The 15200-nt window shown below is 38.8% G+C and overlaps 1 protein-coding gene across 7 annotated transcripts; it reads right to left on the bottom strand.

Annotated features, from left to right (window-relative positions):
- Positions 1-3645: 3645 nt before the first annotated feature.
- Positions 3646-13408, bottom strand: LOC124872199 (GRAM domain-containing protein 2B-like). 7 transcript variants are annotated; one of them, XR_007039216.1, is made up of 15 exons: positions 13173-13408; positions 12511-12639; positions 10951-11041; positions 10801-10873; positions 10620-10723; positions 10435-10530; positions 10278-10349; positions 9445-9525; positions 9174-9285; positions 8678-8794; positions 6772-6862; positions 6520-6624; positions 6327-6411; positions 4619-4751; positions 3646-4069 (listed from the first exon to the last, which is right to left on the bottom strand). XR_007039216.1 is itself a non-coding variant. In XM_047371950.1 (14 exons), the coding sequence occupies exons 1-14, from the start codon at positions 13265-13267 to the stop codon at positions 4031-4033; spliced, it is 1290 nt and encodes a 429-aa protein (XP_047227906.1). In that variant the 5' UTR covers positions 13268-13408; the 3' UTR covers positions 3646-4030. The 7 variants fall into 7 exon arrangements, 6 of the variants coding, with proteins under 6 accessions (XP_047227906.1, XP_047227907.1, XP_047227908.1 ...); XM_047371950.1 differs by lacking the exon at positions 4619-4751; XM_047371951.1 differs by lacking the exon at positions 4619-4751 and having other exon boundaries at positions 10801-10870.
- Positions 13409-15200: the final 1792 nt, after the last annotated feature.

Here is a 15200-nt window from a genome sequence, read left to right as displayed (position 1 = left end):
TGGCTGTTGTTCGATATTGAGGCATTTAACCTTTAACCCCCTTAACAGATTCTCTATCCGATAATATAGAAAATGTGAAAGGGCTTTCATTAAAAAACGATCCAATTTTATTTACATTCAAACAAAACTGACATGTCCAAAATTATTCTTACACCTCCAAGGAATCAGTGGAAATGGCTTTATTGGCAATTACAGAAACCAAACGCTTGTCTCCATTGGTATATTTCAACATTAATATTTTGAAATAAGATCAAAGTCTTTGAGGTTTCATGGCCTCCTTTCCATCACCCTAATCTTTAGCTCCCTCCGCAGATTATACAGCATTCAAGACAGGGCTCTGGCTGGGATCTTCAAAAACATACATTTTTGTTGGCTAACCGTTTTTTTCTCCACTCTAGCTGTGTGGTTTGGGTCATTGTCGTTGAAACGCCCAAGATCAAGTTTCTGTGAAGACTGTGTGATGTTGCTGATGATGTAGTGTGTTTTACAATGCCACTTACTTTGATTCGGCTGCTGGTCCCAGTGGTTGGAATAAACCCAGCCAAGGCATTAGGTACTCACCACCGTGTGTGAATATGGGGAGGATGTTCTTGTGGTTGAATGCTTCCCCATTTTTACACCAACTGAAGGCCACATCATTGTGGCCATGCAATTTATTTTTGTTTCATTTCACCACTAAACAGAAGACCAGAATTCTTCTTTGCTCAAGAGACTTTGAAAGGTCCACACAGCCTTTTGTGTGCCATCCCCAGAGAAGAGCCTTCCTGTTGGGTCCATGAAATCGTGCAGTATACATTGTCTGCTGGAATGTGTGCCTTGAGATGCTGCTATCTGCTTGGCCTACAGTCTTCAGGATTGCCTTGGTGGTGATCCTTGTAATCTTTTTCATCTCTCGCATCAGAATTGCCAGTGCATGTTTTACTTTTGATATCCTACCACCTCTTGAGATTCTCCACACAGTGTGGATAATAGGACTGTGTACTGTGGCCACTCCAACTTGAAGATATTTGACCCTATCTCTATAGGTCATTAGGAGAGGCAGTTTACACTTTGGACAGATCTCCATTCATTATTCTGTTTTAACTTTACAGACCGAAGAACATTTTTTTCATAGGTCAAATAAAGAGAAATTTTACATTTGTAACACCTATTATAGTAGCTTTATAGCAAATGTTTTTAATCTTGTGTAAAAGTTAGGACAAAAATATGCTATTTTAAATTTTCTTTGATTATCTCAACACCCAATTTTGGTGTTTGTCAGCCTACAGCTGGATCATACCTGCAGATAATTACTGATGGCTCTAATTGATATCTTTACTGTTTTTGTTTATTTCCATGAAATCCTTTGTAAAGACGTACTTTAAATGTACTTTAAATGTATTGCTGTACCCTGTAGTAAAATGAGTGTTCCACAGCAACCGGCAGGCATTCAACCAAACAGTCCTGTTATCAGATTACACTGTGTGTGTGTGTGTGTGCATTCATTTGACTTCGGTCTGCAGGCATCACCTGACCAACCTAATGTAACCCAGTGTCTCCCAAAGAGTGAAGTTGAAGCAAAGTTCAGCAGATTCTGGGGGCGCGGGGGGGGGGGGACTGATACCAGTACAGCAAGATGCATATGCAGTTTAGACGTAAACACTGGTCATTAAACACAAGTCAGTAAAATGAAAGCTCAAGTAACATTTTTCACAACTTTATTCTCATAAACATAATTTATCTGATTAGAAAACTGAAGTATCAGATTATCGATGTTAATTCTTTTAGTAAAATATCTATGATAAATATACGTTTAAACTCATCTAATATAATCTCATTATTAACAGTTTTCTTTTCCTAAACATACCACTCAAGTATGTCAAAGCAAGTATTTACACAAGCAATACAAAATCTTTTTACACCATGGGAAACTTGGCTTTTGTGCAAATATCTCCCAGATGAGTGATTTAGACAAATGATATAAATAGAATCTATTGGCGTTCAATTTCTAACAAAAACAGCCAAAAAGCACATATATATATATATATATATATATATATATATGTATATATATATATATATATATATATATATGAACACACATGCATACACACGTGGACAAAATTGTTGGTACCCCTCGGTTAATAAAGGAAAAACCCACAATGGTCACAGAAATAACTTGAATCTGACAAGGGTAATAATGAATAAAAATTCTATGAAAATGAACAAATGAAAGTCAGACATTGTTTTTCAAACATGCTTCAACAGAATTATTTAAAAAAATAAACTCATGAAACAGGCCTGGACAAAAATGATGGTACTGCTGAAAATAATGTGACCAAAGGGACATGTTAAATCAAGGTGTGTCCATTAATTAGCATCACAGGTGTCTACATTCTTGTAATCAGTCAGTGGGCCTATATATAGGGCTACAGGTAGTCACTGTGCTGTTTGGTGACATGGTGTGTACCACACTCAACATGGACCAGAGGGAGCGAAGGAAAGAGTCGTCTCAGGAGATTAGAAAGAAAATTATAGACAAGGATGTTAAAGGTAAAGGTTATAAGACCATCTCCAAGCAGCTTCATGTTCCTGTGACTACAGTTGCACATATTATTCAGAAATTTAAGATCCGTGGGACTGTAGCCAACCTCCCTGGACGTGGCTGCAGGAGGAAAATTGATGACAAAACAAAGAGACGGATAATACGAACGGTAACAAAAGAGCCCAGAAAAACTTCTAAAGAGATTAAAGATGAACTTCAAGCTCAAGGAACATCAGTGTCAGATCGCACCATCCAACGTTGTTTAAGGCAAAGTGGACCAAGGAGAACACCATTGTTGAAAACAGATCATAAAAAAGCCAGCCTGGAATTTACCAAACTACATGTCGACAAGCCACTAAGCTTCTGGGAGAATGTCCTATGGACAGATGAGACAAATATTAAACTTTTTGGCAAGTCACATCAGCTCTATGTTTGCAGACAGAAAAATGAAGCATATGAAGAAAAGAACTGTTCCTACTGTGAAACATGGAGGAGGCTCTGTTATGTTCTGGGGCTGCTTTGCTGCATCTGTCACAGGGTGTCTTGAATCTGTGCAGGGTATAATGAAATCTCAAGACTATCAAGGGATTCTAGAGAGAAATGTGCTGCCCAGTGTCAGAAAGCTTGGTCTCAGTCGCAGGTCATGGGTCTTGCAACAGGATAATGACCCAAAACACACAGCTAAAAACACCCAAGAATGGCTAAGAGAAAAACATTGGACTATTCTGAATTGGCCTTCTATGATCCCTGACCTAAATCCTATTGAGCTTCTTTGGAAGGAGCTGAAACATGCAGTCTGGAAAAGGCATCCTTCAAACCTGAGACAACTGGAGCAGTTTGCTCATGAGGATTGGGCCAGAATACCTGCTGAGAGCTGCAGAAGTGTCACTGACAGTTATAGGAATCATTTGATTGCAGTGATTGCCTCAAAAGGTTGTGCAACAAAATATTAAGTTAAGGGTACCATCATTTTTGTCCAGGCTGTTTTCATGAGTTTATTTTTTTAAATAATTCTGTTGAAGCATGTTTGAAAAGCAATGTCTGACTTTCATTTGTTCATTTTCATAGAATATTTATTCATTATTCCCTTTGTCAGATTCAAGCTATTTCTGTGACCATTGTGGGTTTTTCTTTCATTAACCGAGGGGTACCAACAATTTTGTCCAGGTGTGTGTATATATGTGTGTGTGTGTGTGTATGTTATAGAATTGTCATCACTGTAATAAAAATGCACACTAAATTATCGTACATAAGTATACTGCCGTACAGCTGCAGTGCTGCTTTGTTTGAAATGAGAGACAGAAAAGTCCTGAGGGAAACGAAGAGAGACACTATTATTGCACAGCAAATGTTCACACAGCTTTTTAGACAGAGCTCTCGGTATGAGCTGTCCGTGCTTTGGCAACAGAGCCACCAAATGTGCTCGCTGCTGCTCTGCATGCCTTCCACCGCCTCTCTAATTAACAGCCAAGCCTCCTTCTGGACAGAAACGCAGACACAAGTCTTTTAAGTCTCCTCCAAGAGCTTCCTGAGGTTTCTTTGAATCTAGGGTTAAAAAAAGGACAAGAGACAAGATAAAAGCATATTTATCTATTATTTACAATAAACTACTGTGTAAGTGCTAAAATAAAACTTTTATCATGTGCTGGATGAGTTGATTATTGCTGTTGTCATGTCTGTTAGCTAGATATGAAGCTACAGAGAGTTTTCTTGGCATGCATTTAAGACAGGCAGCCTGACTAAAAATGTTACAGTGGTACCACTGATTGCCTTCAGTGGTACCCAGATGATTGACGTCAGTAAACAGAAAGCAAATTAACACTGATGTGGAGCCAGTAACAGTTTTTTAACATGGGTGATGTGGCTCACCACCCAGGATGCCATTGTGTCGACGGTGGAGCGAGAGCTGGCGAAAAAGCCAACAAGTTCTCTGTTGATTATGAGCTTCAACAGTCAACATTTCTAAGCATTTTATGTATTCAAACAATAAAGAAAAGGTTCATGAACAGAGGTTGTACATTACAGTCTGCTTGAAATATTTAACGAGATTCAAACAGTCATAAGCGAAAATAAACAGTTTGTTACTACACCTACGACTATGTTCCAGATGTGCGGCAGTCATGCTGGATTAAGATTTCCGAGTTGCTGAGAAGAGTCAAACTTCCTCATTTGGAGTTCTGATTTAGCGCAACCTTCCCGTTTATTTAGAACTTGGAAAGATTGACTTCTGAGCAAAAAGCAAATGCACAATTAAACAGCAGCTTTTAACCAAGTATACATTGTGAATAGATAAGAATTATTTTTTTTCATTTTTATTCTTTAGAAAACAATAGACTAAGTAAACAAGTTCAAGTTCAGCCGTATTTATGTTTTAAAACCTCTACAATTTTGGTTTTACTGGGAAGACTTTTCTGTATTTACTGAGGTAGTACTCATACAACAATCACCATCATGAGTTGCAGCTTCCCACAATAACCCTTTTGAAGCTGTAAAAGTAGGGCTACTCTAGAATATAGTCAACAATATTGCATAGCGCCATTAGGAACGGTTTGCATCAAAAATGCATTTTTTAAAAGCTAATTTTTCATTTTCTTTAGCATAAGCCTTCGTCCCTAAACTTGAATGTTAAGCTTGAGATTAATAAGCTTGAATTTCACATAAGTCAAAAGCTTGTAAGACCTGTCCCAGACTGATACACACTAACAGTTACTTCTCTAATGTAATTGCTGATGACTTTCTACCTTGGCAATGTGTTAAGCCTTTTTAATTTTGCTGTTCATTTTCGTTTGATAATCATCATGTTAACAGTTAATAACCGAGGTTGTCAAGTCTTGACAAGTACTTCTAATTTGACACTATGCTATGTAGTGACTGGACCTCAGAACCAGCTGGTCAGCTTGACTGGTGATTCATAAACGGCTAAAGGCAGCTTAGGCCAAGTCACAGAACTGTTATGTCAAAGAGTTTAGGGTTGTATTGAGATCTTTGGAAACGTCTTGTGAAAGAGAAGTCCAGTTGCAGTCAGATGGGATTTTGTGTGGTGTTAGTAAGTTTAAGCTATTTTAGGCCCAGGGTATGAAGGTTTTCTACTGTGTTTTACTACAGGCCTAAAAAGAGCTCCTGCAACAAGGCATTCAACAACCTTACTGACACAATAAACCATGTTTATTTCCCATGTGGAAAAAAAATTTAAAAAGTATTCAAACCCCCTCAAATTTCCAGCAAACTATTTTGAGTAGCTTGTGCAGGAATTCCCAAAATGTTTCACCCCAGTCATACAGTTTAAAAGCAATCCTACCAAATAGTGTATGTAAACTTTTTAATCTATAGTGAAACGTATATCTAAAACATTCACTCCCATTATTCTGGCTCTTAGCAAACATAAATAATTTTTGTAATCCTAACTGACCTAAAACAAGAGGAAAGGTTTAGTCTGACGTCAGACAGTGAAAAGAAAAAGTAATGTCTTTAAACAGTTTATGTTGCTATATTTAATCCCAGATGTACATAGTAGACAGCGTGGGCTTGTGTTTTCTGTGGACAGAACCAGGTAAAAGCTTTTTCTTTTGTTTACAGTCTGCATTCTATCCTAAGCCACTCTACTGCAGGGTTCGGGTTCATGTTTGCTGTGCAAACAAGAACAGATTGTGCTTTACATTTAAACTAACGCTGCAATATGATTTTCATAATCTTAAAATTGATCCTCTGAAATGGTCATTTTGTTAGTCTGGGTTCTCTTTATGCAAAGTGATAATACATTAATATCCAGTAAAACGCAGACTAGTAAATGAAAAGAGCAAACCTTATCTAACTTGAACAGGTTAGTGGAGAGCTCCCCATAGATCTCAGCGTTCACTTCAACCTGTGACCTTTGGCTCCCAGCATTTCTGCAATAAAGTTCATTTTTAAATTATTCAACAGATCATAAAAGAGATGTGCTAGTTAATACAAATTAATGTTCTGAAAACATGGTGTTCAAATTCTCAGTCTCTTACTCGTGATGAATGAGTTCTCCCATCGACAACAAGGAGTTCAACCGCTGTTCAAGAGCCACAATCTTGAAGGCCATGTAACAGGAGGACAAGACAAGAATGCTGACTCTGTGGAGGCGCAAAAAAACAGCAACATGTGTTACGATTCTCTGTTACACAGTACAGTCATTACAACGCATGAATGATGCCACAGAAAGACAGCAGCTGGGTTGTTTATATTAGTTAGACTCCTCGTGTATTCAGGCGATTACTCACAAAAACAGATAGATGAAGAGGATGACGTGTAAGGACTTTGGCTGTGAGGATGTGTCTTTTGGTGTATGTCCATGTGGTGGCTTGCTTTGGGCTACAAACAGACAAAAATAGGGAGAAATATGTCATGCTATGAGGTGTAAGGCAGATGAGTGCATTTCAGGATTTCTAGAGTTTTCATTACAAAAACTCAAATCCTGGACAGCTGAGTACAAAGTATTTACTCTGAACCTGCTTGAACAGTACTCGAGCCTTACAGAATTATCAGTAGGTTCTACTGATACTGTAAAAACATAAGGTTGAAACAGGTTTCCGATTTTCAGAGTGTGGTATAAGGGCACTGCTTCTCTCGGACATGTCAGAAAAAGGAAAGGAGTATCCTACTCTACATGCAGGTTCTTTAAATCTAAGATTGTGACCTTTGGTAACCTTTATTTTGTTTGTAAATGTTCCTAAATAGCAGTTTGAATGCTCTGTTTGGCATTTTAGAACAAGTTTCAGAACCACAGGTCCAGTTCAACCTGAATTTAAAGCTGTCTAGAGTCCAAACAGGTAGTTCAATGGCCCTTTTTAATTTTTTTTATGAATGCTTTCAGTCAGTAAGTCAAGATCCCAAATTAGAGATGGGTAAAACGTTAAAATTAACATGTGATGTGGCAAATTAAAGATAGTATGTCAATTTAATATAAATCTATGTTATACATCTGCAACTATTAAGCATTTTTAGACTTTTGTGCTTTGGAAAATGATATAAGACTTTTCAGGACTGCAGAGGAATGCTGACATTTACAGTAACCATTCGACTGACAGAGCTGACATTGGGCTGCCTTCTGAGATCCTACGCCAGGCTTACTCAAAAAGAAGGGTTCTGATTTGTAGCTACTGACCTGAACAATGTGCCAAGAATGTGTTTACAATCTATCTCCTCTCTCAGTGCTACAGAAATGGATCAGTAGCCCCTGTGAGGTGTTTGCACATACACAGTGCTTTTCTTGTGGTAAAGCCAGCAGAGGGTTGAATTGTGTGGGATAAGATGTAAGACAATCTGTAAAAGCATTGTTCAGTCCATCATCCGCAAATGGAAACAGTATGGCAAAACTGCAAGCACATCAAGACACGGCCGTTTGGACAAACTAACAGGCCAAGAAAGAAGCGCATTAATCAGAAAAGCAGTCAAGAGGTTCATGATAGCTCTAGAGGAGCTGCAAAATTCCACATGACATGAAAATTATTAGATGTGCACTCCACAAATCTGGGCTTTCTGGAAGAGTGGAAGGAAAATGCCGTTGTTGCTGTGGGGATGGTTTTTCTCCAGCTGAGACAGGGAAGTTGGTCAGAGTTGATGAGAAGATGGATGAGGCTAAAAATCGAGGAATCATGGAATAAAAATAAGTTAAGAGGAATTAAAACACCTGCAGCAGAGGTACGCTGATCCCAAACATGCAGCAAGGCCTACAATGGTTATAATAGGACATATTAAGGTGTTAGGAGGGCCCAGTTAAAGTCCAGGTATAAATCCAACTGAGAGGCAGTGGCATGACTTGAAAACTGATGTGTCATGTTCCTTCCTAATAAGGCGCTGTAGATACCAGGCAACACATTTAAAGAAAGCAGAACAAAAATTGATTCAGCATGTCAACGTGCAGTACGTGAAAGCTTTCTGCAAACAGATATTAAAAAATTCAAAAATCAATAAATTGGCTTTGAACAACAATGTCTTATGTAGTTTAGAGACAACCTATATTCATGTGACATACATCGTCCTCATAGCTATCAGGACAAAATGAAGAACCAATAGTTACAATGACAAAACATGTCTGTAACTGGATAAATAATGCCATGGTCTATAAATAATCATTAACAGTAAGTCAGCTACTTTTTAACTCAGACAGCTCCAGGAATAAAATACCATTCTTGAGGGTGGCTCCGTGCTTTTGGCTTGGACTCTGGAAGTGAATGTCTGCGTGGACCGAAACCTCACTGGTTTTCTCTGCATTTAGAAAAGTGTCTGGGAGGCTGCTAATGTCTGCACACATAAACAGAAAGAAGCTGTCAGCCAAGTTACTAGAGTAAATATTAACACTATTCTAAAATACTTCACAAATCAACAAGTGCTCCTGCCTTTTAAAGCCAGAGAAAGCAGGATGGGAGTTTAGATTGTAATAGACTATTAGCTAAAAAGTCTTTTACGGACGTCATTACAGATGATCGGTAAAGTAATCTGCTGGGTTTCTCATCGTAGAAAGAAGCAAAGCCTCAAGGTGTCAAATGTTACTTTTGTTGGCTTTTGTTGCAACAAACAAGGACTATGACATCTGAAACCTTTCAAAACAAGGACTCCACACCTGTGAGCAGAGTAAATTAAGGTGGGGTCCATGGTATTTTATTATAAAAAGAACACAAACCGCTTATCTTGTCATAATCTGGAGTCTGAGACCCTGAGCTGCTGCTCTCCATCAAGTCCTGCCGTCTCTGCTGCACAACTCCATCCAGGTCAGAGAAGTCTCCAGAGAAGTCCTGCAGTGCACGCAAAGTACGCACAGCACACAAAAAGCCCAGTGGGTGTTCAATTACACGACAACAATGCACGTCCACATTCCATGACAATGAATCAGGTACAATGAATTCTTCCTGAACAAACATGACAGAAAATAGAAGGACAGACCCCTTACTGACCAGAGGAAGCGACGCGGGGCAGCTAGCTCTGAAGCTGTTTTCACAGGAGGAAGCCACAGGGCTGCTGCTAATCTTATCCACCTACAATGACAACATGCACGGTTCCAGAAGAATAACTGAATAAATATTTGTAAGGATCTTTAGAAACTCCAAATCCTGACAGTATGTTTGGAACTCTTACGGTTTTAGTTTGAACTATCGTTTTTTTGTAATATATGTTCTATAAAGGGTCAATAAACATCAGAAAATATTTAAATATATGGTTTGATACAATTATTATATGCTGTAGCAGTGCAACAACACCACTTTATCTAACTGCTGTACAAAAGTAGCCTTTTTGCTAATGAGTGTGCTTTATTTTTGCAGTAGTGTTTTAATTTGTTGGGTTTTGTATTTACAAAACAACGATGATTATTGTAATTCATTTTTAAATATTGTCCCTTTTATCGTTATCATAATAAATGCCACAGACTATTGTTATAAAAGTCCTTGTCTTCCATCGTTATTAAATCTATAGATAATTAGCCAAGACTAATGTAACTAGTTCATTAAATAGAAACACTCCTTTAAAGGTTATGCTAAGCTATTAGCTTATCTAAGTGATATTTTGTCATTTGTTGCTAAAAATAATATTTTTTTTGGGGGGGGGGGGGGGGGGGGGGGGGGGGGGGTTATTTCTGGGGTACCTACAAGTAAGGGTTTGTTTAGTTTTCAAAGCACCTGAAAGTTAAACCTTCCAGATGTACCTGTAAAAGTAGTTGCTAACTGCTGGTTCCCCCTCCCTCTGCTTAAGGCCTGTTTTTTGACAACATTACAAGTGAAGGTTTTATTACCTCTAAATGAGGGCAGATGGATTTCAGAAATTTAAAGGTGTTGTTTCGAGAGAGAAATGATACGAAGACGTGCTGAAAAAAACCACAAAAAAAAGTCACTTTTCTGTTTATATCTGTTTATATTCTAAGACCAACACTAGTTGTACAAAATACTTACATCCATGTCTGTAGTTCCAATCACAAGGGCGTTTGGCACCAATAATGCAGTTTTAGTTTTTTTGATTAATTTCACAGACATCGCTGGGATGACAATCTGGCAAATGAGAAAGCACAATAAATGCCAACTGATCAATATCACAGAATCCTACTAATAGTACCGATTACAGTTTTTCTTCATCATACCTTGATATCTTTGCCAAAGACTTTGGAGTGGAAACAGATCCAGCTTTGCGAGACAAACATTTTGCCCTGATATAACATGTCTCTCTGCAGGGCGCAGGTGTAACCTGGTGGCAAACACATACTCAGTTTCCAAAATGAAACAATTCAACATGTGATTTAAACAGGAGAATCTGAAGCTTACTCTGTTTGAGCAGTTCATCTTTGGAGACTACCTTGAATAACTTGTGGTACTGCGCGTTCGTCTTTGACAACTGCTAAAAAAAAAAAAAAACACGGACTCATTCGAGGAAAACCTCAGTGGGATTTGCTATGGGTGAAAAGATATCACTACCTGGTTGCTCTGGGATTTCTTCCTGTCAAACTTGGTTTCAAAGTCACTTAGACTCAGCATTGGTGACAGCGGCTCTGCGGGTTTCTGTCTGCTGGATGAAAGGGTCAGCGTTTATGGCTGGGCTGCATGGTAACAACAGCAGCTGCAGAAGCAAAGCTATAAGTCACATTATCAGTCAAACGTAAACATCCACCCTGAATGTGTGTTTACTTTAAGACTGCTTACAAAGCAACCAAGGAAATCTGTAAACAGCACTTTGGTCAAGCAGATATAAAGCAGGGTAGGCTTCATGAAGTTTAGGAGATGCAAAGTAGGACAAATGCTGCTGACAGCAGTAAATTCTATAAACTATATGATAACTTTTCAATACTAATTTTAAAGAATATTTGATCTAACATTGAATATCCCGTTGACAATAAATATACGTATCAGAAACAGGTGGGTATGGGATTGTCATGGTATGATAACCTTGGGTATAAATACCTGTTTTATGTTATCATGGAATTTACACAAAGATATATTTATAAAACCTGATCTGATCTAGATTATTCCAACCAAAAAAATCAACAATTATTTATTCTGCTACTAAAATAACACAACATATTGATTAGTACGCCAAAATAACATCTATGACATTTATATGTTACTTCCATTTTGATACAAAGGCTTAAGCGAAATATGCTTTTTGCACAGAATAATAAATACCTTGTTTCCTGTGTTGTTCCTACAGAGTAACACAACTAAACAAGCGGGTTTCTGCAGCTGTGTTTTTTGGGCCAGAAATGTACCTGAAACTGCTGTTATCTTAAGCAAGAAAAAAGTGTTGCAGCCTTCTTTCAGTCAGCTGACAGGCCATGCATGGCAACAGGTGGGGGAGGGGCAGCACTGCATTACTCTATGTGCCATACAGCAGAAGGAAATGTTGGTAATTTTGAATCGTAGAATTAGTATGAAGCTAGAACCGTCACTTCTGTGAAACCGTCACTTTTTAAAACACCTTGATACCATTTAAATTAGTCTTTGGAAAACATATGTAACTTATGTAACTGTGTAGCTATTTCGGAGATAAATAGATCAATATAATTTCATAATGAGCATATGCACCATTGATTAGCAATATGCATTGGCTGGTATGAGACCCTCAAAGTACTATACACAATTTTAACAAAAATATCAAACAACTAAAATTCCTACCATGATCTGAAGTACACTCGTGCTCTGTGCAACCTTGAGGTAAAGCCGTAGTTTGTTGAGCGGTTACAAAGAAATCTCCAGGACTTTGTTGTGCAACTCGTTAAAAGGACTTTAAACCATAGAAGCTGTTGGACGTTGAAACTGTAATTTTTAAAAACTATTTTAAACCCTAAGTGGCCCATGCCTGGTTAATGCCCCAGCTGTAATTAACAGATAATAAGACAAGACATTGTTACATAGGTAAACTCAGATCATTTTGATCTTACAGCTCCATCAAAGAGCATAATAAGGCATGGAAAATCTAATATAGAACTACCCAATGCTACACATGAGGGTTAAAAAAAACAATAATGCATTGGTGATCACCTGATGGCGGCTGGTTTCTTCCTGCTCTCTGAGGGTTTTGGCTCCGGGTCCAGCAGGAGCTGGAGTTCTGCAGGTGTTCTTCCACGCCTCCTCTGCCTCCTCTCCTCTTCATTGTTCCCCTCAGAGGACCTGGACACAGATGAGAACATGGTTGGAGAGTCACACATGCGAGAAGGTGTTGGATTACACTTTGCGTGCAAACCTTTACCACCAGCTGCAGACTTTTACTCGCTCACGACTGCTAGGGTTGTTGTTTTAATGGTTAACTGAACATGTAGCCAGGAGGCAAAAAAAGACAAGCCTTCTGATCAGCGGTGAGTCTTGCGCGTAAATTGGGCCCTAGAGGGCGCCGCCACCAGGGCTGTGACATATAATGCACTGAGAAGCCAACTTTCCAACATTTGCAGCCAAGTTTGCTCATCTAGGATTTCTGAATGCAAATGAACCCACTCTGGCCTGACCCACGTCCGCGCCGCATCCCTCTATTTAAATACCACATTCATTTTATTTAAATCCAAAGTATAAAGCAGGATATGAATGCAAATAGCGGCTAGCCATCAAGTCTAGATCGTCTCCACTCCAGCAAGTAAAGAAAATGCAACAAACAAATGGAAAAAAATGCAAGGCCTGCCCTTCTGCCCGGCATCTTTATCCAGACTCACGTTAAGCTTTTCCCCCGGGAGTCTTTGCAGGGAAGTTGTTCTGGGGCAGACAGCGGGGTCAGAGGTGCGTCCGCCTGCTCGCTCATCGGGACCATACTTTTCGGTTCATATCTCCTTTTCCCCTGCGCCCACAAAGCGGACGGTTTTCAAGAAGTCTGGAAAGTTTTTTTTTTTTTTTTTTTTCTTGTGGTTTGGGACCGTGGCTCGATGGACAGAGAAGCAACACAAGAGGAGGAGCCGGGAAGAAGGGGGAGGGAGCAGCTTGGAACAACGTCAGGAGAAACGGGAGAGCGGAGCGCAGTCCTCCCACTGCGTAGGGCCGCATGGTGTCTGAGCTGCTGTTCTAACAACACCCACTTATAAAGCCTAACACACAATAGTCTTATCATGTTGTGCTATATATTAGTGTAGGGTTTGATGAGTACTTTAACCCGCAGCGAAAAAAGCTTGAAAACTTTCACAAGAGTTAAAATCTCCTAAAACCTCAGGCAGCTGTGTATTTCAGACGGAGTTCCAGCATGGGGCAGCAGAACCTAACTGGTGAGTTTAGAGGAGTTCTTGGAGGCTCTTTGATACTTCCATTTTGTCCTTTCCGTGCCCAAATCATTGAATATCAGTTGATTTATCTTTTATCATTTTTATAAATGATGTAAATTGAACATACATCGCATCTTGTTTTCGTTAATTCTATTCTGATCTCTGTTTGGGACAGTTGACTCCTAAGACCCCTGATCAAACACGTGACCTCTTACTAGTAAATAAAATTATTATATGATTTGGAGTCATACAATCACATTTCCTTACATAGACTATAATTAAATTATAGAAAACTACTTTAAAAGGTAAGTTATTAAAGCAGATATGAAACATCCCCCTGGTGGATACAAGCTGATGCATTGTGTAGGGCTGCACAATATATAAGAAATGATATCTCACAAATGATATAGGCATGAAGAACAGCTAGAAGTGCTTTAAATGATAGCTAATAATTTAAGTATGCATTCAGGCTCTCTATGCTATATGTGTTGGCACTCATTGTTTATTGCAGGATTAAACATTTTCGAAGGTAAAGTGGTGATGTGGAGGTCAAGTCATTGAGAAACAACTTACTTGTTTCATTACCAAAACAGCAGGCACTAATCAGAAGCAACTTTTTAAATAAAACTTTGTTGCTAAGATGGAAATATTGCTATATATGTATTTCCAGTAGCTGGAAAGACTTTTTATGATCTATGTTGTGTAAGGTATAAGCATTCTCATTCAATTCCACCTGAGCGTCAGGAAGTCACCTTCACTCAAAAATGCTTTGCCTTCAGTCTTTATGTTAACAAATGTTCCCAATCTTTTTGAATGTTTTTAATGCATACTGAGAATGTTCTGGTAGAGTTTTGACACACAGTGTTAAATGACAACTAGAGATGCAGGAAGATACTGGCTTGTGACAGGGATCGGTTAATTTTCAGCCCGATAGTTCTTGATCTCTGTGTGGCTAGTCAGAAACAGAAAAATACAGCAGTATCCTTTGCCAGTCAATGAACACACCATACTAAGCACTGCCATGTCGGATGAAACAACACTCTGCAGTGTGGACACCGTTACTAACTAAAGAACGACTCGAAGTTAGCTGTTTTCAGTATCAGTGAGGTGTTTAAAATCGAGCCAGAAGAACCCAAAAGATGTCTGCAGTTCATTCAGGCCACAAGACAGTGAGAGAGAGCAACACCTTTGGTCTGTTTTATTCTTTTTAGCACTGTGAGCTTGTTGGAAAAGTATACATCCTTGGGGTGGTGTAAACTATCAATATATTTTTAACAACTACAACACCTGGAAAGCACAGGAACATCTTCGATGCTATTGCACAACTGGAACAAAATCCAAATGTTTACTCCATTCGTGGTTAGGTTCAGCTAGAGAGGACTAACAAGACATCGAGGATCTGACCGCTTGAAAATGGAAGCTCAAGCAACATAATTCCACTCTGAAACACAATCCCTGTTTGGCTAAACAAACAGCATGGTTGATATGAAA

The sequence above is a fragment of the Girardinichthys multiradiatus genome, chromosome 8 (genome assembly GCF_021462225.1).
Source record: "Girardinichthys multiradiatus isolate DD_20200921_A chromosome 8, DD_fGirMul_XY1, whole genome shotgun sequence".
NCBI lineage: Eukaryota > Metazoa > Chordata > Actinopteri > Cyprinodontiformes > Goodeidae > Girardinichthys > Girardinichthys multiradiatus.
This window is presented reverse-complemented; position numbering and strand designations above follow the sequence as displayed.

What these genes read in the sequence shown, in the direction of transcription:
- LOC124872199 (XM_047371950.1), bottom strand. Translation starts at nt 13,267, where the DNA reads ATGGTCCCGATGAGCGAGCAGGCGGACGCACCTCTGACCCCGCTGTCT. An exon ending in CGGAGCCACCCTCAAGAATG is followed by an intron (nt 6,863 to 8,677) that starts GTATTTTATTCC and finishes GTCTGTTTGTAG; the next exon opens with CCCAAAGCAAGCCACCACAT. An exon ending in ACCTGTTCAAGTTAGATAAG is followed by an intron (nt 4,070 to 6,326) that starts GTTTGCTCTTTT and finishes TTTTAACCCTAG; the next exon opens with ATTCAAAGAAACCTCAGGAA.